Raw genomic sequence first — 27,925 nt, 5'->3', positions numbered from 1 at the left:
AAGATAAACACTGACCCAGGGACTCCTGTGGGGATAGAGTCCTTAAAGCATGACGAAATACACTCGAAGAAAATGCAATCACTCTGCCCCACGTTCACCGACCGCAGCATTACTCAGACAGCCAGGACGTGGATGCGAGCCGAGTGCCCAGCAATGGATGAAAGGGTAAAGACAATGTGGTACACACACACGGTAACATATTATTCAACCATAAGTAAAGGAAATCCTGCCATTCATGACAACACAGGTGAGCCCTGAGGGCATCATGCTGAGTGAAATGTCAGACAAAGACAGTGCTCTGTGTCCATTTACACCTGAAACCCAAAAAACGGAACTCAAATGGGGAAGACGATGGTTGCCAGGGGCTGAAGCTGGGGGAAATGGGGAGATATTGGTCAAAGGTTATGCTTCCAGTTGTAAGATGAGTAAGTTCTGGAGATCTAATGTCCAGGGTAGTGACTACAATTAGTAATACGGTACTGTATACTTCAAAATGGTTAAGAGAGTAGGTCTTAACAATTGTCACCACAAATGAAGACAAAAAAAGTAATTACTGTGAGGGGATAGAGGTGGTAACTAACCTCACTGTAGTAATCATTGCACGATATACACATGTATCAAATCGTCATGCAGCGCAGCTTCAAATTACATATGTTGTATGTCACTAATACCTCAATGAAGGACTTACTGGGGAGCTCAGCTGGTAAAGAATCCGCCTGCAACGCAGCAGACCCCGGTTCAATCCCTGAGTCGGGAAGATCCCCTGGAGAAAGGACAGGCTACCCACTCCAGTATTCTGGGGCTTCCCTGGTAGCTCAGTGGGTAAAGAATCTGCCTGCAATGTGGGAGACCTGGGTTCAGTTCCTGGGTTGGGAAGATCCCCTGGAGTGGGGCATGACAACCCACTCCAGCATTCTTGCCTGGAGAATCCCCATGGACAGAGGAGCCTGGCGGGCTACAGTCCTGGGGTCGCAGAGTCAGACACGACTGGGTCACGAAGCACAGACACAACACGTCACTAAAACCTCAGTGGAGCTAACTGAGCACAGCCCACAGAAATACAACACAGGCCACATATGGAATTTCAGTGTGCAGTCACATTAAAACAAAAACAAAAACAAAAGCAGGTGAAATGACTGGATATGGATTTGCTGGAATAAGACACAGCCACAAACTTTTTTTTTTTTCTCACTGTGCCACGTGGCTTGCGGGATCTATAGTTCCCAAACCAGGATCAAACTCATGCCCCAACAGTGAGAGCATGGAGTCCAAACCACTGGGCTGCCAGGGAATTCCCTACCCATGACCTTTTGATAAATACGAAACCCTTTTGAAAGCTAACCTGAAATAATACAATAAGAAAAGAGTGACACACCATGAGAAGGTATGTGATTGCTTCCATGTAAACCAAACTTGACAAATGTTTATGCCACCCCAGCCTCCTAACAGGCAGCCCAATCAGCCTCCAGTCCACCCTCCACACCACAGCCAAGGGGACAGCGTCAGCCAACAACCCCATCCCACTCCACCCTGCCCACAGCTCCTCACGGCAGCCTCTGGCTCTCGCCCTTGCTTGCTGTTCTTGGACCACCCGATGCCTCGGGGCCTCTGCACGGCCAGTTCCCTCTGCCCTGACTTCCACTCAGAGGCATCCTTTGATTCTGCAACGAAACATCCCTTCCTCGGGAGGCCTGCCCAACCCCCAAGCCTTGTTCAAACAAACCCCTCACTGAACTCTGTTTCCTTTAGGCACTCACCAAACTCTGTCCTTACATTTCTTTTAGATATGATTTATTTGTTGACATCATCTGTTATTCAACATTTTATATGTTACGGAACATGCAAAAATATAGTATATATCATGTATAGTGTGGGCTTGCCACGTGGCTCAGTGGTAAATAATCCGCCTACCAAGTAGGAGACATGGGTTTGATCCCTGAGTTGGGAAGATCCCCTGGAGAAGGAAATAGCAACCTGCTCCAGTATTCTGGCCTGGGAAATCCCATGGACAGAGGAGCCTGGCCGGCTACAATGAGTGGGGTCGCAAAAGAGTCAGACATGACTTGGCGAATAAACAACAATAATATATAATGTATGACTGAGATAAACCGTATGAATTACCAGGTAGGTCACAGGCTGGCAAGCTACAATGCATGTGCCAGATTTGCCCAGATTGCTGCTTCTGCACAGTCCCCAAACTAGGAATGGACTCCACAATTTTAAAATTTTAAATGTTAAAAAAAAAAAAAAAAGGACAGTTTGGTTTTTGCCAAGGGTGTGGCTTGATGTTGCCTCTTGTCTTGCAAAGCCTACAATATTTACAACCTGGCCCTCCACAGAAAAAGTCTGCCAAACCCTGGGTACAAGCCAAGAAACACTGAATGCATTTCACATGGCTCCATCAAATGCTACTAATTTTTTTTAATATTTATTTTTTGACTTATTTTTTGCTGTATGAGGTCTTAGTTGCAACATGAGGGATCTTCATTGCAGTGCACAGGCATAGTTGCCCCTTGGCGTGTAGGATCATAGTTCTCCAACCAGGGATCGAACTCACATCCCCTGCAATGGAAAACGGATTCTTAACCACTGGACCACCAGGGAAGTTCCTGATGCTGCTAACTTTATATGTTACTTCTTCTGCATCCCGCTCTCCCACCAGACTGTTGGTCCCAGGTCTGGTTCCTGGATGTACCACTCCCTGCTTCTTCACCTGCAGGTCCTGGCATGTGGCAGGCACTCGTAAGCACCTGTGGAAGCCATGAGCAGGCACCAGAATGAGTCTCAGCAAACTGCAAACTGGATGCAGCCGCCATGTGTGATCCCGAAGGGGAACACGCTCCACCAGCTCTTAAGGACACAAAGTTAGGCAAGTGGAGTGATGGGATGTTCCAAATCAACAGTGGTGATGGACCTATAGCTCCGTGACTGCACGAAAAGCTGCCGAATTATACATTTTAAATGGGCAAATCACGTGACATGTGAACTATTAATATATCTCAGTAAAGCTGGCTTTAAAAAAAAAAAAAAAAAGGATGACTAAGACCCAGGATCATTTTAACTCTGTTAGGTTTTCACCTTGCACTGTTGTTATTGTTCAGTTGCTAAGTCACCTCCGACTCTTTGCGACCCCATGGACTGCAGTATGCCAGGTGTCCCTGTCCTTCACTATCTCCCGGAGCTCCCTCAAACTCATGTACATGGAGTTGGTGATGTCATCCAACCACCTCATTCTCTGTCGTCCCCTTTATCTCAGGCCTTCAATCTTTCCCAACATCAAGTTCTTTTCCAATGAGTCAGCTCTTTGCATCAGGTGGCCAGAGTATCAGAGGTTCAGCATCAGTCCGTTCGATGAATATTCAGGATTGATTCCCTTTAGGATTGACTGGTTTGATCTCCTTGCTGTCCAAGGGACTTTCAAAAGCGTTCTCCAGCACCACAGCTCAAAAGCATCAATTCTTCGGCTCTCAGCCGTCTGCTCTCCTGACATATGCTGTCCTTAAACCTAACAATCTTCAAAACAAATTAATAAATATACATAGACCCTCCCTCCCTCACTTCATCACCTCGGTAAGAGGACACATCTAGAAGGAATTTGTTTGCATTTTTTTCTCGTTAAAGAAAAAAAATTAATGCAATGTCTTTTCCTATTGCCATCTTGCTTACAACTAGATTATCTGCTCCCTTAACCCAAGGTTCCTCACCTCCACCCTAGTGACATTTGGAACCATTTTAATTCCCTATTGTGGGGCTGCCCTGTGCATTGTGGGATGTCTGGCAGCATCCCTGGCCTCTACCCACCAGAAGCCAGCAGCATCCTCTGCCCACTCCCAGTCACGACAATAGAGCTCATCAATGTCCCCGAGAAGCTTAACTGCCCCAGTTTTGATCCACCGTTGTAGCAGCTTTTCCATCTGGCCCCACTCCTGCTACCGATACCTAGTGACTCTGAAAACCTGCCCACCTGCCCATTCATTCATGTGTGTGTCGCTTCAGTCACATCCTGACGGTCACCCGCCAGGCTCCTCTGCCCATGGGATTCTCCAGGCAACACATTTACTAAACCCCACTTTGTAACAGGATTGAACCAGAAACATCCACATTTGTATCCTGCACTCAAGAAGTTTAGAACTTTGTGCAGCAGGTAGGGCGGGTAGATACATTTTAAGTGGCTAAAGGATTTTTAAAAGCCCTAAGTGCCATCAAAGACATACACGTAAACGGCAAGATGTTTTCAGAAAAGGGAGAAGGGTTAATTCCAAAGTGAACAGGAAGAAAACTCAGCTTCCTCCTCCACATGGCAAGGACAATAATACCTACTTCTCAGAGTCATCAAGAAGACTGAATCCACATAGCACGTTATTTCATCTTCATCCCCAACCCTCTGGAGTGGGTACTATTGCTCCCATTTTGCAGAGGAAGTGACCAAGGCACAGAGAGGTAAAGGAACTTGCCCGAGGTGGCACAGCCTTGTGGCCAAAGCAGACTTTAGCCAGTGGGCAGGCTGGCTCACTACGGCAGGTCCTACCTCCCTGAGAAAATACACACTCGACAACAGACGGGTACCCAGCCACCACTCCCTTAATGAAAGTTACTGTCACCATACTTTCCACTTGGGAACTCAGCAGGCTACTGCCTGTAGGCAAAATTTTAAAGGGAGGGGCCCCAGGTTTGCTCATATGCAGACAGGAGGGAATGGCACTCTAAGAGGAGCCCTGGGCAGGATGGAAGGTAGCTGCTAGACAAGCTTGGGGCGTGAGTGGAACAAAGAAGTGGAACAAAGTGCCAGGAGGGGACTGGGTGACAAACAGGGCTGGGAGGGCAGGCCAGGGCCTGAACGAGTTAAGCAAAGCAGAGCAGAGATTCACTGAGGATTCCACCAGCAAAGTGCTGCATCACCGACACGCTGCAAAAGCTCCAGGGAGTTGTGAAACCCAGAGAGAAAAATTCCTGGCTTACTCGTCTCATTCCCTTCTCTTGAATCGGGCCAAGAACAGGAAACTGGGAAAGCCACCTCATCCGTAAAAAAAAAAAAAAAATCCCCTGGAGACACTGTTGCAGCCCCTGCCCCAGAGCCTTCCAACCCAAGGAGTTATAGCTCGCTCACCTCCCCATCCCGGGATCCCTACACCCAACTGATACCTGAATTCTGGGCTCCGCACCCGCGCCAGGAGCCATCACAGTAGAGACGGCCCAGAGCAGGCCCTGTTGAAGGGAGGACCACGACTCAGTGGCCAAAAGCACAAGCTTTGGAGCAGAAGGCCTTGAATCCTATCCCCACAGCTTCCTGGCTGTATGGCCTTGGGGGAGTCAATCCACCTCTCTGACTTTAAGCCACTCATCTCTCATTGGACTACTGGCAGTCAATGTCATGGGACTTCCCCAGCGGTCCGGTGGCTAAGACTCCAAGCTTCCACTGCAGGGGGCACAGGTTTGAGCCCTGGTCAGGGAACTAAGACCCCAAGTGGCATGCAGCGTGGCAAAACGACGATAACAGAAACCAAAAGCACTCAGTGTTGGGGGCGGGGGTGGCCACGGGGGTTAAGCATGCTGCTGCTCCTTCTCCTGTATTACTGTGGCTGCCGTTCAGTCGATCAGTCGTGTCTGCCTCTTTGTGACCCCATGGCCTCAGCGCGCCAGGCTTCCCTGTCCTTCACTATCTCCCTGAGCTTGCTCAAACTCCTGTCCATCAAGTCGGTGATGCCATCCAACCATCTCATCCTCTGCCGTCCCCCTTCTCCTCCTGCCTTCAATCTCTCCCATCAGGGTCTTTTCCAATGAGTCGGCTCTTTCCATATTATTATTACTGCCACTGTTATCGTCACTGTCGTCGTCATCATTATTTCAGTGAGGACAGCTGCTCATAAAGCCATGTGCCAGAATGCTGAAGCCTCCCCCAGGAGACTTTCTTTCCTCTCTCCAGCTCCAGGCTTAGTCATCTGACATAGTCTGTTGGAAAAGACTCCCCTCTGTCCCACCCGTGTCCTCCTACCACAGCCACTGACCTGCAAGACCCTACAACATATTAGTCACTCTGTGTCTGACTCTTCGCAACCCCATGGACTGTAGCCCACCAGGCTCCTCTGTCCATGGGATTCTCCAGGCAAGAGTACTGGAGTGGGTAGCCATTACCTTCTCCAGGGGATCCAGACCCAGGGATCAAACCCAGGTCTCCTGCATTGCAAGCAGATGCTATACCATCTGAGCCACCAGGGGGGACCGACAATGGCCACTGTCAAACAGGCCACTATGGCAACAGCCAGGGACACTCCCATCACAGTGGAGATGGTGCCACCCTTGAGAGCCTAGACCCTGGGCCAAACATCGGGAATGCCATCCCAGCTCTACTACATATGAGCTGTAAGACCTTACGAAGTCACATAACAGGCCCAGGCCTCAGTTTCCCATCTGTAAAATGGGAATGATAACAGTCTATTAACCTCATAGGGCTGTTTTGAGGATTAAATGGAAATTGTTTCATACACGGCTGGGGACTAACGAGCACCATATTAATCATCAGTTTCACTGGATCTCGGAAGGCACAGTTGTGCCCCCACTTCTTTGGCCCATGATACTCTCTTTGGTCCCTGACCTCTGATGCTCCAGCCTCAATGGCCTCCCCGTTGCTCTTCAATCACACTCAGCTTTTCCCCACTTTAGGGCCTCACACCCGCTGTTCCAGCCCGGAATGCCTGTGGCCTAGCTAGCTCCTCCTCCTCTTTCCAGCAGTGCTGGAGGAGAGAGGCTACCCGTCTCAAGTGCCCCCTTCCTGGTTCTTCACTAGGACCTAACTCTGTGTATTTCCTTCCTTTCCATGTTTACAGGGCAGCAGAGGACACGGGTTAGCATCCAGACTCGAGCCAGACAGCCTGGGTTTGGACCCAGCTCTGCCATCTACCAGCTGGGTGACTTCCCGTCTCTCTGCCTCTGTTTCCCCATCAGCCTCTACTCCACTACCGTTGGGATGGAATCATTAGGACCTACAAAGAGCTTAGTACAGTCCTCGGAGCTTCAGAAATGCCCATAAGTCAGCACTCTCAATTAGCTCCTAGCCGAGTTTTAAGTGGCCCTCTTAGAAGACAACCTGTAACCTCCCCACAGTATGACCAAATTCAGGAGGCGCTCATTGAGGACTTGTTCAACCAACAAAAGGAGGGGATGAATAACTATCTGCCAAGCAATCCAGAAACACACAAAGAAAAGCCGGAACCTCTGGCCCTGCCTGTGACCCAACAATCCCAGCTATGGGCACGAGTCCAAAGGAAATAACCCAAACGGCAAGAAAAGGAACAATTTTCCCATGCTGGGCTGTTCTCAGTGACAACCAGGAAGCTCCCAGGCACGCAAGACCTGAGCAAACAGTGGCGGGGGATCCTGCTAAAAATGACCCAGCTGTCACGAACCAGACCCGGGGCTACCTCCGGCCCTGGAGAAGCCGCCAGTAGAGGGGGGCGGGCACTGACCACCCGGCCTCGTGCCCTCTGATTCGGGTTGTTTGTGGGGCTTTTTGTTTGTTTCTGGCCATGCCGTGCAGCATGAGGGATCTCAGTTCCCACAAAAGGGACTGAACCCGTGCTCCCCCTGCAGTGGAAGCTTGGAGTCTTAACTACTGAACCGCCAGGGAATTCCTTCTGACCAGGGTTTCTAACCTGCATGTAAAGGCAGACCAAGAACATAGAGCACAGACCCCATCTACAATCACCAAAGAGCTGTGGTTACGGGTCAGGGAAAGATCCCACATCAAGGAAACACTTGGTGCTGAAGGTGAAAAGGGAGGTGTGTTTTTTTCCAGAGTGGTTTAGAGACCCTCAGAGCAAGTCCTTAAATAGCCCCAGGTGTGGTCTCAACCTGTCTAGTCCCCGAAACAAACCTCTGAGGACACGGGTCCCATTACTAGTCTCCACTTAACAGATGCTTAAACTGAGGCACAGAATAAAGGGCTTCCTGTCCTGGAGCAAGGGGCTGGTGTTACCCGGAAGACCAGAAGTGATCGGTGGCTAACTCAGGGGCCAATCAAGGGGCCTATGTCACCGTCCAGTACTTTTTCCATTTCAACTTCCTCCTGGATCCTCAGATTTCACTTTGGATCAGAGCAGGGACTGCTGTGTGACAATGACTGATGATGAAGATGGCAATAACAGTGATAGCGAGCAACAGTGATGATAACATCACTTCACAATCATAGGAGCAGCACCTTAGCTGTATATTAACTCATATAATTTTACCACTCTATGAGGCAGGCACTCCCATCACCCCTGTTCTGCATACGTGAGAAAACGGGAGGCAGAGCGAGGCAAAGTCACTTTACCAGGTCACACAGCGGGTAAGCAGCAGAATCAGGCATCTGAGCAGAGGCTACAGCGGTTCCCCATGCAGCTATTTCACTCTAAACAATTTTCCCAACTGGCCTCCATGAGGCAGGGAGGCTGCGGTCTCACTTACACTTAGCATCAGACCTACAACAATAAAAGGATGCATGCACAGAAGAGAGAGGCACCAAAAACTATTATCTTACTGCATCGATTCGAAGACCGTGTTTCTTCACACGGTATCTGCGTCTCGCGATCAACGCATCCTACAATCTCTGCCGACCATGCTTTCCTAGCCCAGCATCTCTGAGACTGGGATGCAAGTCACCACTGCCGGCCTTGTGGGTCTGATGAGACGTGGTGTGCCTCTCTCTACACCCCAGGCTCTTCTCTAACACTACTGCACATTAGGATGGCAAGAGACTTTTTTCTAAGTTTCCAGAATCAAGAAAGAGAAATGAATATAACCCTTGCTGCTGCTGCTGCTGCTGCTGCTAAGTCGCTTCAGTCATGTCCGACTCTGTGCGACCCCATAGACGGCAGCCCACCAGGCTCCCCCGTCCCTGGGATTCTCCAGGCAAGAACACTGGAGTGGGTTGCCATTTCCTTCTCCAATGCATGAAAGTGAAAAGTGAAAGTGAAGTCGCTCAGTCGTGTCCGACTCTTCGAGACCCCATGGATTGCAGCCTCCCAGGTTCTTCCATCCATGGGATTTTCCAGGCAAGAGTACTGGAGTGGGGTGCCATTGCCTTCTCCAGAATATAACCCTTACGTCTTAGCAAAGCTAACTCCCAAGAGGCAGACATCGCTCCCACTCCCTCACTGTGGCTCCATAACAACTCAATTAACTTTAATGGGGGTGGAGGAGGATGCGTGTAATTGTCAAGCTACCTGACCGGGCCACCCCAGGCAAAACTACCAGCAGCTTGATCTGATCATCTCCATCTGCCAGCTGCCTTCTTGTCTCCACAGCTCCTTCCACGGGCCCTTGCCCAGGCCAGGTTGTTTTTGCCAAACCCAGGCAGAGAGGAGGCAATAAAATCTCCTACTCAACTGAGTATGTACAGCCCTTTCCAAAAGGCCATGGTTTCTGCCTAGCTCCACAAGAGAAACCCTGTCGCCAGCACAGTGTTCTTTCCGAAACACGTCCTTAGAGAGGACTTGCCCAGGAAAGGGGATATCATTTCAACCACTTCCAGGTCTACAAGCTCTCTTCACCCCAGTTTCTGTAAGGTCCCTGGGGAGGAGCAATCTGCTGAATTCAGGTCCACATGTAAACTACTTCTCGGGTTTACTGGAGATTGGACTCCTTGGCTGTGGGAACACGCCTAAAAACTACAAGCAGGCTTCAGATGTAAAGGGTTCCCCGGCCTCTACCCACTGGATGCCAGGTGCGACCACCAAAAGCGTTTCCACTGTTGGCAAAAGTCCCCTGGGGGCAAAACTCCCTGGAGGAGAGAAGCAGTGATCGAGTCAGTTTGCAGAATATCCTATGTTTTCCTTTAGTGGTGACATATTTAATAACTATTAGGTAAATACAAGAATATGACCAACCTGAAACTTCACAGACATTCTAAAGTGATATGAAACTTCTTTGCGGGGGGGATAAGTTTATTTAGGTTACAAAAAGGTGGACTTATTTAAATTACTAAATAAGCATGTGGCAGACACTACTGGCTAGCTTACTCAACAGTCTTTCCCAACTCCCTTCTGTTTCGCTGCCTCCCACTGCTGCTGCTGCTAAGTCACTTCAGTCGTGTCCGACTCTGTGCGACCCCATAGATGGCAGCCCACCAGGCTCCCCCGTCCCTGGGATTCTCCAGGCAAGAACGCTGGAGTGGGTTGCCATTTCCTTCTCTAATGCATGAAAGTGAAAACTGAAAGTGAAGTCTCTCAGTCGTGTCCGAGTCTTCACGACCCCATGGACTACAGCCCACCAGGCTCCTCCGTCCATGGGATCTTCCAGGAAAGAGTACTGAAGTGGGGTGCCATCTCGAAGCATAAAACCAAACGCTCTTTTCCTACCTCCTTTACAGATAGAGTGGCCATGAGATTTACTTTCCTGAATAAAAAGTAGGTAAATGAAGCTGGTGTGTTCCTTCTTTCCTCCTACCTTGAACCTAGATGTGACGGTTAGAGCTATAGCAGCCATTCTGCGGCCTTGAGGAAAAGACAAAGAATATGGTGTCAGTCCACTGGGTTGCTAATTCAATGCCAGCAACTTGTCAGAGGTAGTGGACCCTGTGATACGTAGAAAAATAGATACCTTGATGTTTAGGCCACTGGAGTTACACTTTGTTTCTTGCAACCAAATGCAATCCTAACAGTGATGCACTGAGATATAAATGTCAAGACCATGAAGAATACACACAAACAACTGAGGGTGAGACAGTGGAGAAGAGAGCAGGCATTGAGGTCTAACTGGAGGGTTTGGACACTACCTGCTTACATCCTCTGCCAGCTGTGTGAATATGAGCAAATTTAACTGTGCCTCTGTCTCCACATCTAAAAAAGGGATCATAAGAGCACATACTCAGCATTACCATAAGCTGAAAACAAACCATTCACCGAGAAAGATTTACTACTTGACAGAATAATCGTCAATGTACGTTATTTATTCCTAAAAGTGAATTCTTCCCAAAGTCACCCAGAAAAATAGGAATACAGACTAGAATTGATTTAGCCATTGGTTTAAGGATTCTGTGTAATACCCCTGCCTTGGTGCTAAAGGTGAAGCGAGGGGAGGGAAAAGCAAGCATCCAAGGCTTTCTGGAGGATCCACGTCTAGAGTCCAGGTCTGTCTCCTCACAACACCCTCCTCTTCTTTCCAAGTTCCAGCCACAATGGTCTTCCTTATTAAGCTGAAGCTTCTGCACGTGCTTTATTCCACTGCCTAGAACATTCTAAGTTTCTGCTTTTGCCTATATAGCAAACTGTTTTACCCCAATATCCACTCTTCCTGAACCCCTAGAATTGACCTTCAGCTGAGCACATGTTTATTGAGAAAGGAAACTACATTTCCCAGACTCCCTTGCAGCAATGCAGTCATATGACTAACTTACTGGCCATGTGGACAGAAGTGGGATGTGTACAGAAGTGATGTGGGTGACTTCTGGGTTGCACCCTTCTGCTTCCTTCGCTCTGGCTGGAGTTGACATGGGGGTGCACATTCTTGATTCACAATGAGGGCAGCTCCTGGGATACCAGAGCAACGAGACAGGAGGAGTCTGGGCCCCTGGCATCCTCAGGGACAGAGCTGCCATGCCAAGCTGGAATTTTTACACCACAGAGAAGTGGTTTTTGTTTAGTCACTAAGTCGTGTCCGACTCTTTGCAACCCCACGGACTGTAGCCCGTCAGGCTCCTCTGTCCATGGGAGTCTCCAGGCAAGAATACTGGAGTGGGTTGGGTTGCCATTTCCTTCTCCAGGGATCTTCCTGACCCTGGGATCCAACCCGCATCTCCTATGTCTCCTGCACTGGCAGGTGGATTATTTACCACCAGGGAAGCCCAGAGAGAAATTAGCTTCTATCTTCAGCCGCTGTGTTTGGGGTCCTTGTCACACAGAGTTACATTTATATCGTCACACAATCTCCCCACTCAGGGAGTCTCTTCTTTCCATCCGTGGATCAAATAAAACCCCTAATGCACTCACTGAGCACCACTGAGCCCCCCTTCACCGCCTTTCGTGGCTATGATTTTCTACTCATTTGTTCAATCTCCCACAAGACTGGAATTCAAGGATGGTGGGGAGCCCTGCTCTGCACATCTTTGGATTCCCAGCATCAAGTTCAGTGCAAGGATAATCAGGAGCCCCTCAGAGAATGCAGACTGAATGGGGCCAGGCCACGGGACCAACGGGCAAGAGCTCTGTCCTCACAGCCCTGGGGCACTGACCTGCCAGGGGCATCCAAGAGGGTGGAACAAGTGCCCCTCTGACACCCATGCCACCTTGCTTCACATCTTCCCCAGATCTCCCTTACACAGAAGTTAAAAAACAAGGCTATCCAACCGCCTAGAAAGGAAACTATTAGCAAATTATATAATTAGGCTCATGTTGACATTTCATCTTCAAGTAAATATATTCATTAAAAATGGGTGGAATCCAAGATGAACAGTAAATGAAACACAGAGAACGTTTTCATAAAACCTCACTCTTGTTTTTAAAAAACATCTTAACATGTGGGATATGCAGAGGAAAGGAAGTGAAAATTAAACTGCCCATAACAGATAATCTCCAGAAGAGCGTAATTTTGGAGGACTATCACATTTTACTGTACTAGTTCCTGTCATTTCATTTTATACTGGATCTCTTATAACGTCAAAGAAGAGAATACGAGAAAAGTCCCTTTAAGTAATTCAATCATGACCATGTTTACAGTAACTGAAAACCTGGAACTTCCCAAGTATGCATCCGTCAGCAGCTCTCAGCTGTCAGAGCCCACCTTCATCCCTGTGCACTTAGGCACTTAAACACGTCTTCTGAATGCCAGACAAAGAAAATCTCCAGAACGAACTTTCCCACCCATCAGCCCAGTTTCAGAACTGACACCCAACACCCGAGCATGCCTCGCCCAGACCCTGACACCCTACAGACCCCCTGTAACAGCTGGGCAAATTAGCCTGAATTCTCAGATGCTGGAGACGGATGTCTGAATCCCTGAGATCAGGCTGGGCTCCATCCTCATTCTGCCAAGGCCTGCATGAGCCCAGAGGTTGCAGGGAGGTGATAAACCAGAAGAGAATCGCCACAGTAGAAATCCCCACGCTACTGCCCATGACTGTCCGTCCCAGTCCCCTCCAGGCCAGCCTCCTACAGAAACACAGCACATGCCTGCTGAGCTTTTCTGAGCTTCCTCTACATCCTGCCTCCTTTCTTTCCAAATCTGAGGGATTCGCAGCAAGATCGTGACCCCCACTTTACAGATGAGGACACTGCGGTTCCCAGAAGTTAAGCAACTGGCCCAAGGTTGCACCAGCCTGGGAACTGGCAGGACCGATTTTCGAGCCTGGGCTCCTGAACCTGGCCTTGAGACCCCAGCCGTATACATCCTTGGCTTTCTCTAGTGCTGCACCTTCCCCTCGCCCAATTGGTGGCTTCAGCTACCAATTCTCTGATCCCCCACACCTCCCCCAACTAATTAATATCCATCCTCTTTGGGAATAAGAGGGTCTGACCCAGGAATAAGCCCTCTCTCCAGCCCCTCCCCACCAAATATGCAAATGAACTGGAACGGGGCCAGCTCTGACTCCAGCACCAAGTGTGAAATAGTCCCCCTAGATCCCCCAGGGATCTCAGTAGACAAAAGTACACTGCTGGTGGGAATGTAAATTGGTACACACACTTTGGAGAACAGTATAGAGATCCTTTTAAAAAACTAAAAATAGAGCTACCATATGACCCAGCAATCCCACCCCTGGGCACATATCTGGAGAAAAACACGGCTCAAAAGGATACATGCACCCCAGGATCACTGCACCACTGTTTACAATAGCCAAGACATGGCAGCAACCTAAATGCCCACTGACAGAGGAATGGATATACATACATACAATGGACTATTACTCAGCCATTAAAAAGAATGAAATAATGCCATCTGCAGCAACATGGATAGACCTGGAGATTATTATACTAAGTGAAGTAAATCAAAAAGAAAAAGACAAATATCGTAATATCACTTACGTGCAGAATCTAAAAAAAAAATAAAATGGTACAAATGAACTTACAGAATAGAAACAGACTCATAGTCTTAGAGAATGAATTTATGGTTACGGGGGTAAGGATAGGTTGAGAGTTTGGGACTGACGTGTCCACACGGCTATATTTAAAACAGGTAGATAACCAGGGCTTCCCCGGTGGCTCGGTGGTAAAGAATCCGCCTGCCAATGCCAGAGACTCAAGTTCGATCCCTGATCCAGGAAGAGCTGACATGCCTCGGAGCAAATAAGCCTGCACGCCACAACTACTGAGCCTGTACTTTGGAGTCCGGAAGCCGAAACAAGAGAAGCCACCGCAATAAGAACCTTGCTCTCTGCAACTAGAGCAAAGCCCAGGCAGCAACGAAGACCCAGCACAGCCGACAGTAAATGAACAATTAAAACAGACAACAAACAAGGACCTAGTATAAAATAAATAAATAGATAAATTACTTTAAAAAAGAAAAGAAGGGAGAGCCCCATTGCACTACCATCCTCAGAGTCTAATTTACCACGTGCCTTTTCTCCTCGGCCCTGGGTGAGTGAAATTGCTTCTGAGGAAGAAGCCTTATCAAAGAGCTCCTGGATAATCTAAATTACTACCGGGTCACCTTCCCCAGCACCCTAGAGTTTCAGCCTTCCCCTTGGGCTTCCGGGTCTCCAGCCTGACAAGGCTGATTAGAGGAACTGAGGAAGGCACCGCCACTAATGTACACATATCATCTGCTCTAAATAATCATGGAAACAACTACCACAGTGATGGGCACCCTCAGAGAGACCCTGCTAGAACCGACCTACCACTTTCTTAAAAACAAGCTGGGCTTGTTGCAGACAGGAAATAAAACATTTTCAATGATTTTAAATATTCTCTCCACTCCAAACAATATGTTCTAAAGAAGTAACTACCATATGATATTCATTACAATGTTCTCTTTGAAAGAAAAAAAAAGGGGGGAAACAGCAAGCTAAATGTCAAACCACAGGCAATAATTAAGTAAATTACAGTCCACCAATACCAGAAACTACTGCTTGGACATTTAAAGGTATAATTACAAAAGTTGTGTAGGAACATGGGAAAATTCTCACAAGACTAAATGAAAATGCAGGAAAGAGAAGACCACATAACAATCTGGACAAGACTCGGGTGTTAACGCACCAACAAACAACAGCCGATGGAAAAATATGAACAAAAGAAGCAAGAGTCCCAATATACCGAGTGCGCCCACAAATTAACAGGAAAGAGCAAACCAGAGAAAAAAATGCACAAAAAGGACAATTACACGCACACAAAAGAACACATGAGTCACCGAGGAATATGTAGTAGGATGCTCAACTTCTAACTTCTCAGAGAAATACCGGTGAAAATAAGACACCTTTTTTGTCCATCAAATTAACAGAAGTCAGCCATGTACAGGGCTGGGAAGGATGCCGAGAAATGGGAATTCCCAGTCCCTGTCGCTAGGAATGGACTTGCTACAACCTTTCTGGAAAATAACCAGCCAATGCCCACTGCATATGTGTGTGTTCGGTCATGTCCAACTCTCTGAGACCCCGTGGACTGTGGCCCACCAGGCTCCTCTGTCCATGGGATTTCCCAGGCAAGAACACTGGAGTGAGTTGCCATTACCTACTCCGGCGGATCTTCCAACCCATGGACTGAATCTGCGTCTCTTGTCTCCTGCATCGGCAGGCAGATTCTTTACCACTGCACCACCTGGGAAACCCCAATACTCATTAAAAACTAACATTTACAGAATTTTAACCCATGGACAAGGATGTTTACTGGAGCATTGTTTATAGAAGCCAAAAAATGGAAAACAATGCAAGCAATGATATTAACTGGGAAACGGCTAAATCGATCATAACAGAGCTATAACTTGGAATATTATACAATAGTTTAAGAATTACTAGTGAGATTATGTGTACTGCCATGGATCATGTTAAGCAAAAATAAAAGGTAGAGTGATGATAATAATATAACCCACTTTATTTTTAAGCATATTATTTATGTTTGTAAACATTTCCATGATTACAGAAAAAGGACAGGAAGAATAGTTTGGTTATTGGTTAGAGAGAGTTAACGCTTTATTTAAATACCTCTAGGCTGTTTTCTCACAAGGAGTATCACTCTGTGAACCAGAAAACTCTAACAATTAACCTAGAAAGTTTACATGTAAAAATAAGTAAGTCATGATAAAATAACGTTTATCGTTTTAGCACGATAAAATTATGAGTAAAACTTTTACATGTTGTTGAACTGTTAATGTAAAAGTACTTTTTAAACAAAGAAAGTCAAAATATGTTTAAAATTTAAACATATCTTTTTAAAATTAGAACATAAACCACTCACTCTCTGGACCAAACCCACTGGAAGGATGTTTAACTGCTGGGCAAAATCCTCTCATACACAAGGAAGCAACATGAGTCTGGTCAATTCCCAGCCTGATCAATGCTTTCAAATGCCATGAGCACAACAGGTACTTAATAAATGCTGGTGAGTCCATTGTGTGTGTGCACTCAGCTGTGTCTGACTCTCTGGGACCCCATGGACTGCAGCTTGCCAGGCTCCTCTGTCCATGGAATTTTCCTGGAAAGAATACCGGAGGGGGTTGCAATTTCCTCCTCCAAGGGATCTTCACGACCCAGGGATCGAACCCACGTCTCTTGCACCTCCTGCGTTGGCAGGCAGATTCTTTATCACTGCACCACCTGGGAAACCCAGTAAATCCATTAGTGGGAGTTTAAACCACAGCTGTCACTTGAGAATCAGAACTATCACATCTCTGACTCTTTGTGACCCCGTGGACTGTAGCCCACCAGGCTCCTCTGTCCATGGGATTCTCCAGGCAAGAATACTGGAGTGGGTTGCCATGCTCTCCTCCAGGGGCTCTTGCCAACCCAGGGATTGAACCTCGGTCTCCCACATTGCAAGCAGACAATTTACCCTCTGAGCTACTGGGGAGGCACATGTATATTATCATATGTGAAACAGATCGCCAGTCCAGGTTCAATGCATGAGACAGGGAGCTCAGGGCTGGTGCACTGGGATGACCCAGAGGGATGGGATGGGGAGGGAGGTGGGAGGCAGGTTCAGGATGGGGAACACATGTACATCCGTGGCTGATTCATGTCAATGTATGGCAAAACCAATACAATATTGTGAAGTAATTAGCCTCCAATTAAAATAAATAAATTTGAAAAAATAAACAAAGGAAACTCCGAGAAAAGCAAAGAGAAAGAAAAAAGAACTGTCACATTTCAAAATGCACAGATCCCCCACCGAGCAATTTCTCAGGGGAAACTGACTCTGCTGAGTCATTTACACCTCTCCACAGAGAGTACCGAGATGAGCACCCCAGCATGTCTGAGGCAACACTGTTCACTGTGCTGAAAACTGAAACCAAAGACCCTGAAAGCAACCCAGGGAGGACTGGGTGAATACGCAGCACAGTCATGTAACAAGAGAGAGTATGGCTGGTAAACTATTATTTCTTTTTCTTTCAACTTCCCTGGACTTAGCTCGGACAGAAAAATCAACACTGGTTTCTAAGCGAAAGGAGCAAGATATAGAACGTTATTTAGAATATGAAACTATTTGGGGAGGGAAAAAAGATATTCAATCTCTCCCCGCCCACTCACACTTCATACATATTTGCATATGCTTGAAATTTTCTAGAAGGACACCCAAGAAACTACCATCAATGGTGACATCTGGGAACAGAGCGCAGGGAGGGGAAGTACTGAAACTTTTACTTTCCCTTCATATTCTTCTAGAATACAGCTTTATTCTAGCATTTTTAAACTTTTTTAAAATTTTTATTTTAATCGGAGGATAATTAATTTACAGTATTGTGGTGTTTTTTGCCATATATCAGCATGAATCAGCCACAAGTGCACATACGTCCCCCCATCCTGAACCCCCCTCCCACCTCCCTCCCCATCCCATCCCTCTGGGTTGTCCCAGAGCACCAGCTTTGAGTGCCCTGCTTCATGCATCAAACTTGCACTGGTCACCTGTTTTACATATGGTGATATACATATTTCAATGTTATTCTCTCATATCATCCCATCCTCACTTTCTCCCAGAGCCCAAAAGTCTGTTCTTTACATCTGTGTCTCTTTTGCTGCCTTGCATATAGGATCGTTGTTACCATCTTTCTAAATTTATAGATATGGGTTAATATACTGTACTGGTGTTTCTCTTTCTGACTTACTTCACTCTGTATAATAGGCTCCAGTTTCATTCACCTCATTAGAACTGACTCAAATGTGTTCTTTCTTATAGTTGAGTAATATTCCGTTGTGTATATGTACCACAACTTCCTTATCCATTCATCTGCCAATGGATATCTAGGTTGCTTCTATGTCCTAGTTATTGTAAACAGTGCTGCAATGAACATTGGGGTACACGTGTCTCTTTCAATTCTGGTTTCCTTGGTGTGTATGCCCAGCAGTGGGATTACTAAGTCATATGGCAGTTCTATTTCCAGTTTTTTAAGGAATCTCCACACTGTTCTCCATAGTGGCTATACCATAAACTTTTTTTAAAGTTGCAACTTTTTATTTATTTAATATTTTATTTCTTTGGCTGCAGTGGGTCTGCATGGAGGCATGCAGGATCTTTTAGTTGCAGATCTTTTAGTTGCGGCATCAGGGATCTAGTTTCCTGACCAAGGATCAAACCTGGGCCCCCTGCATTGGGAGCACAGAGTCTTAGCCACCAAGAGGGAAGTCCCTAAAGTTGTAACTTCTAAAAGATAATTCTTTGAAAGCAACAGCACAATCAAAAGAGTTACTGTGCAAGACCTTCCAGGTCAATTCAACATCTATTTTAAAAAGAAGACTTTTTTAGCAACCCTTTAGAAAGTCATCTTAATCAATAAGAAAAGCACCTCATCATGTTAATGGGTCCTAAAAAGCCTTTGGAGGGGAATCAAGGGCAGTGGGGATTTCCAACCTGATCTGACCCTAAACAGTGTGGCCAATGTTCTGAAACAGATAAAAACATATAAACACATAAACTTAATTTTTAAAACCTGAGACCCATTCAAACCTAAATAAATCAGAAGACCATGATATCGAGGAGCAGGTAATAATGTTCCATCTCCCTGCCAAGCTGCAGCAATCTTCCTCCTTGGAATTTCCAGGCCCTTCTTGGTATCACAAGTCATTTTATTAGTGCTGTAGGCATTTTGGTAGCAGGCTCCAGGCCAGATTTTCCTTAGATGGGCTCCACAGTTCCTTTGATCACTCCATGCACCTCAAGGCCTTTGCACGTGCTGTCCCCTCTACCTGAGATTCCATTCCCCCAGCCCTCGCACAGCCAGCTTTGCCATGGGTCAAAGGTCAAGAGTCATCTCCTTTGAAAGACCTTCCCTGGACATACCCCTATCGCAGCTCACACCCTAGTTCATCCCAGTTCATGTCTTTGTGGCATTCGCCGCTATCCAAAATCACTTTGGTCATCCCCAGCATCAGCTCCATGAGAACATGGGCCTCGTCTGTCTTGTTCATGGCTATATCCCCAGTGTCTAGAACTGTGGCAGTGCACAGCAGATGCTCAACTAATAATAAAAAACTGAATAAATGAATGAGTGAGAAATGGTTGTGGGAAGAACAGGAAAACGAATCCAGTTGTAAAGATCACACTCCAGTACTCGGCACCAGGGAAACACAGGCTCTTGATAAGCACTCTCCAGGGAGGAAGGCACTCCAAGCAAGTAGGCAATAAAACATGAAGGAAGGTTCTCATAGAGACAATTCACCTAGAGGGAAGGGAAAGTGAAAGTGAAGTCGCTCAGTCGCATCCGACTCTTTGCGACCCCATAGACTGTAGCCCGCCAGGCTCCTCTGTCCATGGGATTCTCCAGGCAAGAATACTGGAGTGGGTTGCCATTTCCTTCTCCAGGGGATCTTCCCAACCCAGGGATGGAACCTGGGTCTCCCACATTGTGGGCAGACGCTTTAACCTCTGAGCCATCAGGGAAGTCGAGAGGGAAGGGTGAAGCCTCATAAAACCTCAACTACTGCCTGAGGGCCGGACGCCACCCTCCCTGGACATCTAGACCCATTTTCCAGGACCTGGCAACCTCCCTGCTGGAGATGCAATCCCACAATTAAACCAAGGGGACACTTAAGTAGAATCTCCACTTTGTAATTGTCCACCTCTCCTGGAGCAGTTTAAGATGCAGGAGCAGCTGATCTCTCTAGACAAGCACTTCACTCTGGGGCCAAACCTTCACACCACACCACCCTTTCCCACCCCTCTCCCCAGCCAGAATGGATTAGGGAAGAGCAGCCCCAGATGGAAAGAGGCAGGCAAACAGCATGAAAACAACTGCAATCTCCTTCTCTGGCTAATTGGAGTTAAACCCTCTTCGCATCTCATTAAGCTTCTCCACGGCAACCCCAATAATCCAATTAAGTGAGGTGTTCAATAGCCTAAAAACTCAGGAGGCTTCGGGTCGAGGCAAAAGTCTTGCCCCAATTTCTTCTCCGGCTTCCTCCACATCAATGGCTGTGGGACTTCCCCACCCAGGGGACAGGTGACAACATCTGGAGACATTTTTGTTGTCACAACAGGGAGAAGGTGCTACCGGCATCTCACGGGGAGAGACCAGGGCTGCTGCTGAACAGCCTACAATGCCCAGGGCGGCCCCACAACAAGGAATTACCTGGCCCAAAAGGTCCAGCATGTCCAGGCTGAGAAACTGCTCTACACCTACCAGCCCTCCCCTACGGGGGCTTCCGCATGGCCAAGCCTTGTCAAGATAAGTCGAGTCCCATGCCTTCAACACAAAAGACCTGTCTGTCCCATTACCAGGTAAGGCTGGGGGAAACACTGGCCTCAGGAAGTTCAAGTCCTTGTCAGTATCCCAAAACACTGGTTGTTGTTGTTCAGTCGCTCAGTCGTGTCCGACTCTTTGTGACCGCATGGACTCCAGCACACCAGACTTCCCTATCCTTCACTAGCTCCTGGAGTTTGCCCTAACTCATGTCCATTGAGTCAACGATGCCATCCAACCATCTCATCCTCTGTCTTTCCATTCTCTTGCCTTCAATCTTTCCCAGCATCAGGGTCTTTTCCAGTGAGTCGTCTCTTCACATCAGGTGGGCAAAGTATTGGAGCTTCAGTTTCAGCATCCGTCCTATCAGTGAATATTCAGGGTTGATTTCCTTTAGGATTGACTGGTTGGCTCTCCTTGCAGTCCAAGGGACTCTCAAGAGTCTTCTCCAGCATCACAGTTCAGAAGCATTTTACTGGCCATTTATTTCTTTCTGCAAAAGGTCCAGGCAAGTTTTTATGGGCTAGCATGTTACTGACCACTAAGATCTGATGAAATCTAGGCCTTATCCCACCATGAAAATCTGGAGCCAACATACAAAACCAGACACTTGCTTCAAATTCCCTGGGCATTGATAATTTGTTTATCCAGCCCCCTCCTGCCAACACGACCAAGCCAGACAGAGCAACACCAAACTGGTGAGCCAGATCAGCCCCAGTCATCTCACTAATGGGCTTCAAAGCAGGAGACACTGACTCAAACACCTATAGGTCCAGGTGGGCTCCATCAATGAAGGAAGCAGACCAAGGGAGAAAGCACAAAGGGAAAAAAGCAATGGATGCCAAGCCTTAGAATTAAAGCAGCAATAAGGAGGGGAAGGGATTGTGCCAACCTAGGGCCAGCGTATTCTGGCAGGCTGCTCTGTCGGAGGGGGCAGCCCCAGCCGACAACCCACGACGTACAAGCGAGGGCCCTCGTGCAAGCAGATCTCCTGATTTTCCAAAAGTCAGAAATGCAGATCGTTCTATGAATTCTTCCCATCAGTAAATATCAGCAATCACAATAATTTCACATTAAAATAAAGCCAGAGCAGAACGCTAGCGAGCTAGATCTAATCCCCCAATGGAACTTGTACCTCAAGACACTCAAATTCAAACGTTAATTGCACCTACTGTATGTGCAACGTACTGAGTCCTGGAAAAAGAGGCCAGACTCAGTTCTCAACTTTGCAAGACGAAACACAAGCAGTCAGATGTGGAACATGGAAGGCTCAGTCCACCTGGGTTTCCATTCTACACAGGTGAGGGTTTTTTGTATCCTTAGAAGACTCTGGGAAGAGGCTTCAATCCAGCTCAAAAGTCACTCCAAAGCCTCCTGTCATTCATTCATTAGTTACTGAGAATCTACTATGTTCCAGGCGCTGAGGCTGGGATTACAGCCATAAGAACAACCACAGGCAAAAACCCCTTCCCCTGTGAAGCTGACCTTTTGGTGGGAGCTTACAGACAGTAAACAAAATAAGTAGACTTATTTTGGCAGTAAGTGCTGGGTCAAGGGGTTGGAGGGAGCCACAACGAAGCAGCAGGGAGTCCAGGAAAGGCTGCTTGGGCTGACACTGGAACCAGGATCTGAAAGTCCACAAGCATTCTGAGCAGGGGAAACAGCAAGTGCAAAGGCCCCAAGGCAGCCGGTTCTGGAGCAAAGGGGGACAGACAGTGTGGTCAGAGAGGTGAGGGATCAGATGCTCTTAGGCCTTGTAAGTTTCTCTGAGGCCCTCTGGCTTTTTCCCTGAGGGATGCAAGGAGTTGCTGCAGGGTATAGGGCAGAAGCGGAAGAGGGTCTGAGCTGCTCCTGTCTTTAACAGGATTCCTCTGGCTACAGGGCTGAGACCAGACTGTGGGGTCAAGGAGGGCAGCAAGGAAAGCACTGGGGTGGGAACAGCCAGCTGCAGGATTGAGGCTGTGATGGCTCTGGCCAGAGAGGAAGGCAAGGAGGCAGTGAGAAGCAGGCAGATTTGGAAACATTCTGAACAGGCAACAGGATTTGCTGATCAGATGTGGAATGGGAGGCAAGGAGGGGAGTCAAGGAGCTGATACAGGGTTTGGGCCTGAACTTCCAGGGCAGAGATGCCCTGGTAATAAACTAAGATGGGGAGGGCTGGGGCAGTCGAAGGTGGGGGGGCATAGGGGGAACGGGAGGGAGACCTCAAAGTTCATCGTGGTGGCGGTGGCTTAGTTGCTAAGTTATATCTGATTCTTCATGATCCCATCAACTGTAGCCCACCAGGCTCCTCTGTCCCTGAGATTTCCCAGGCAAGGATACTGGAGTGGGTAGCCAATCCTTTCTCCAGGGGATCATCCTGACCCAGGGATCGAACCCAGGTCTCCTGCATTGCAGGCAGATTCCTTACTGTGAGCCTCCAGGGAAGCCCAAGTTCCGCGTGGGACATGGTAAACTAGCGACACCAGGTGGAAATGTCCGTTCCAAAAAGCTAAGAATGCGAACGGAAAGAGATTTTTCATCCACCATCACGTTCCAAAGGTAAAGCTACCCAAACAGAGCCTGTCCAGCGGGGAGAAGGAGACTAGCTTCGCCCTGCCCGGTCATTTCAGAGAGTCCCCTTTTCTCCTCCCAAAGCCATTTACCTTGTTATGCTGCCATTCTGGGCCTCAGCTGGGGTGGACAGAGGGGACGCCTGGAGAATCCTAGGGACGGGGGAGCCTGGTGGGCGCCGTCTCTGGGGTTGCACAGAGTCAGACACGACTGAAGCTACTTAGCTGTGGCTCTAGTCCGCAAGGGAAGAGGAGACCAGAAGGAGGGGCAGACGTAAAGGAGAGAAACGTGGAGGAAAGCACAGTGATGTGTCTAAAAACCCACAGGAAGCTTAAGGGATGGAGAGAAAAAAATTGGCTCTTTCTACATTATAGTGAAGCCACAGGGAGTTAATTACGCCAGAAATTAGACTGACGCCAAGGTCAGACCTTACCCCAAGGAGAATTTCAAATGGCTTCTAAAATACTTTTGGGGAATTCCTTGGTGATCCAACGGTTAAGACTCCAAGCTTCCAACGCCAGGGGTGTGAGTTCAATCCCTGGTCAGGGGAACGAAGATCCTACACATTGTGCGGTGCAGCCAAAAAATTGAAAAAATAAAACACTCCTTTTCTCTCACCTTTTGGCAACCAAACTGAATATTCAGGGGGTTACTGAGGTGGAAGAAGGCTCAGGGCATCTCCAAGGCAAATATCAACACCAGGACCAAATGATTAACAGGACTCCATGAACCATGACACAGCCACCGATCCGTTCACTCCCAGCAGCAGCAAGTACAGTAGCAAAAATTACCTAGAGAATTCCAGCTAGTGCATCACTTAAATTTACCGAGGGACACGTGTATACCAGGGCTTCCCTGGCGGCTCAGTGGTAGACAACACGACTGCAACACAGGAAACGCAGGTTCAATCTCTGGATTCAGAAGATCCCCTGGAGAAGGAAATGGCAACCCACTCCAGCAGTCTTCCCTGGAGAATCCCATGGAAAGGGGAGCCTGGATGGCTATAGTCCATGGGGTCGCAAGACTTGGACACGACTTAAAGAGATTAAACCACCAAACACCATACCAACTGTATACCAAGCAACAACATCCTAAGTACCTGCCAAAGATTTGCTTGGTACTGTGTTAACATCCCCATTATTCAGGTGTGGAAACTGAGGCATGGAGTGGGGGGGAGTGATCTGCCCAGGGAGTAGAGCCAGGATTTGAACTCTAGGGATCCAAGCACTGCTCAGAGCCGCCATACTCCACTGCTTACTGACTTGTCACTTACTTTGTGACATTTTCTGATTTTTCTACACTGGACTTGCAATAAATAAACAATATTTTTGTTAAAAAAAATTAGCTTGCAAGGGGAGGCCCCAGCCTATTTGCCCAACCATCATTCAAACATCAGCCACAAAACAGCCCTTCCCACCTGCCAGACACCAAGCACCCTCAAAAAAAAAAAAAAAAAAAGCAAACCCAGGGCTGGTGAACTTGGCCCCTATTTTCCATTTAGATAACCAGGTTCCTCTTTTTTCATCCCAGAGCATTTGCCTGGGTGAAGGTGGTAAGTCAGCCGAACCCTCACCATGGGTTATTTCCACATCGTGTGGTTTTTCTGGCCCTTTCCTGGGGCTCAGAGGCAGGCAGACTCAGGAACAAAACTCTGATTAGAGTCTCAGGTGGGCTAGTCGCGTTGATTTCTAAACACATGACTTTGGTCAAGACAGGAGCCAGGCATGACCGGATGGATGGCCCAATCCCATGCCCCAGCTTAAGAAAAAGTGGGTCCAAAGGAAGGACCAGCAACTTGAAACACATAACTTCATCTCTGGAAAGAAAGCAATAACCATTGTTTACCTCTGTGCAGGGCATGGGCTGAGTGGCTTGCACAGATGAACTCATTTTTACTCTTCAAAACAACTGTAGGAGGTTGAGACTTTTTACAGATGAGGAAGCTGAAGCAGAGATAGACATATCTTGCCCAAGATCACATAGTTACCTAGTGGCTGGCAGGTCAGTCTCTCCTGGCCTTGAGTGGGTGCCCTGGGAAACACAGAAGTCACCTGCTTTTGATTACATTCGGTTTCTCAGGCTACCTGGAAGTGCTCATGCCCCCGCTGCCTGCACTCAAACCCTGGTTCCAGGGCACCTTGAGAAACTGGGACAACCAGTGAGTCCAGAAATCCAGAGGGAGGAAGGGCAGAGGAAAGTCTGCAAGGCCAAAGACTAGCAGGGAGATGGAGGGCCTGACAGAAGGGAAAGCCAACCACCTGGCAATTTCTGGAGCAAAAGTCCTTGCAGGAGAAAAATAAAAAACAAAACACACAACTGATTTCCTCAGATGAGCTTCTTCAACTAAATAAACAGAGGACACCCCCAAACCCATTCGACGTTGGAAAACCTGATGCCATCCATCAACCGCCAGTTGCCATCAATAAAACACATCCTGGTGAAGAATTCATGGTCACCTATTTTATCCCCTCTGTAATTCAGAACAAAATAAACAAGGAAATTCTCCAGTATCACAGCAACATTAGGCCAGATCCCCATCTGATTCTTGCAGAAACAATCTTGTTGTTGCCACACTGGGTACTGGGAGCAAGGACTCCTCAGATTTTCCTGTCTCTGCTAAGTACAATACTACTTTGCAAGTAAGTCTGCTCCCCAATCAATCCTGGACCTTGAGTGCAAAGCATCTGTACTATTTCCAGCCCCCGAGTAAATCCCGTTGGCCTGAAAATGTGAGACACAGCCAGATGTGTGTGGTTGTTCTAACAAGTGATACCTACCGCCCCCATCCCCCAAATAAACCCTTCCCATGGGGCCCTCGAAGATGACTTATCAACACTCCAAATGCAGCCTTCAAGGAGAGGACCACAAAACAGAACAAGAAGGTATTTGGAGATGCTAATCACTGGCTCCAAAGAACCAGGGGTGTTTTCCGATTCCTAAACAAAAGTGGGAAAACTATCCTGCCCAAGTTTGCCTACTGTTAATAATCAAGAGAGTAGGACACAGAAGTGCTTCCTGTAACAAAGAGGCAAATCGCATTAGAGAGAAACTAAAGCCCAAGACACTGGGGATTAAGCCAGAGTGGCCTCCAGAGACCCGGCCAGCCTCAACAGCAAAGATTCAGAAGGAACCTCGGGTTGGTCCCCACACAGAGGAGCCGCGCGGGTCTCAGGTGTGGAACAGCACAAAATCCACTGGTACCAGGACCCTTGGGTATCCTCAGCTGACCCCCAAATCTGACCCCAGGGTCAAGCAAGTCAGGGCGGGGGTGAGCAGCCCCACCTTCTTTCCTAGCTATTCCTGAAACTTCCCTAATTCTTCCCCTATCCCCTCAAACTAGCCCCCTCCCCCACCCCCGCAACCCAGACCCACAGTAATTAAACAGAAGTAAAAGATGTCAAAAACATGTAACCACAGGAAATTAATGTGTATGCAAAACAACTGGGGAGGGGGCAAACCTCAAGTCAGCCACTGGAAGCCCCTTTCCACAGTCTGAGCCCCTCCCCAGCTCAGCCCTTTGGCAATCGGGTGTTTGTGAAAGCGGGGTTCCAAGCCACAAAGGAGATGGGGGAACTTAAGCAGGGAGACACTCCCCATCTCTGGCGTCTTCGTCCGTGGAAGGTTATTTTCAAGTGGAGGGGGAACCCCAGAGAAGAAAGGGCCCCTCTTCTCGGCCCCCTCTCCCAGGCTCCGGCCCCTCACCTTTCCCAAAAAGCCCGAGAGCCGGGCATTTGCAACCCCTCCCCAACGCCCTGCTTCCTTGGAACCCAGTCACCCAAGTTTTCCGCCCCCATCAGCTGCGCTCCCGAAGGGGGCCGGCTGAGGGCAGGGTGGGGAGCAGGCCCCGCCAGGCCGGCTGCGGGGAGGGGAGAGCGGCGTTCGGGGTGGCAAGGGACCCCGGGACCGCGGGCCCAACCCGCCCGAGCCCGGCGCTTCCCTCCGCCGGCCGGCCTCCCAGCCCGCCGGCCGCCCTCCCTGCCGCTCCCGCTCGCGTCCGCCGGCCCCACGCGATCCGAGCGGCCGCCGAGCACGTACCCAGAAGGGGTCGGAGTCACCGACGCTGCAGAAGTCCCGGAGCGCCATGCGGCCGGCTCGGGCACGGCGGGCGGCGGCGGGCGGACGGGCCCGGCTGCTGGCGGCGGCGGCGGCGGTGGTGGCGAGGGCGGGAGGCAGCGACGGAGGGAGCCGGGGCCGCAACGCCGCCTGGTTGGCCGGCGCGTCACGGGGATGCGGCGGCCCCGCCCCGCCCGACCCCGCCCCGCTCACCTCGCCCGGCCCGCGTGGGCCACGCGGAGAGGCTGCACGCTAGACCTTGCGGCCGCCGGGATCGGACCGCCGCCCTCCCCAGGCGCCCGATCCCTCCCCCACCATACCCCCATTAGAGGCTCGGGAAAGACCGAGCGCGACACTTGTGTCCAGACCCTAGACCAGTTTTCAAATCCTGTTGTAGCAACATCGAGACGACAGCAACAGTAATAGAAACCACCAGGGGCAAAAATATGCACTGATCCCTCTATGAGCGCAGAGTGCCAGAGTCCTCATTGGACTCTGTTGTGACTCCCTTTTCATGAAGGAAGAAAAC

The 27,925-nt window shown here is 48.6% G+C and overlaps 1 protein-coding gene across 4 annotated transcripts in view; it reads right to left on the bottom strand.

Moving 5' to 3' along the window:
* ABCC1 (ATP binding cassette subfamily C member 1) overlaps positions 1–27,466 on the bottom strand; it is a 153,614-nt gene extending 126,148 nt beyond the window's left edge. For all 4 annotated transcript variants that reach the window (XM_040256946.1, XM_040256938.1, XM_040256955.1 and 1 more), the window contains exon 1: positions 27,379–27,466. In XM_040256946.1, coding sequence (XP_040112880.1) covers positions 27,379–27,426 — 48 coding nt within the window. In that variant the 5' untranslated portion in view covers positions 27,427–27,466. The remainder of the gene's footprint in view (positions 1–27,378) is intronic.
* Positions 27,467–27,925: the final 459 nt, after the last annotated feature.

This window comes from Oryx dammah, unplaced genomic scaffold (genome assembly GCF_014754425.2).
Source record: "Oryx dammah isolate SB20612 unplaced genomic scaffold, SCBI_Odam_1.1 HiC_scaffold_2, whole genome shotgun sequence".
Classification (NCBI taxonomy): domain Eukaryota; kingdom Metazoa; phylum Chordata; class Mammalia; order Artiodactyla; family Bovidae; genus Oryx; species Oryx dammah.
This window is presented reverse-complemented; position numbering and strand designations above follow the sequence as displayed.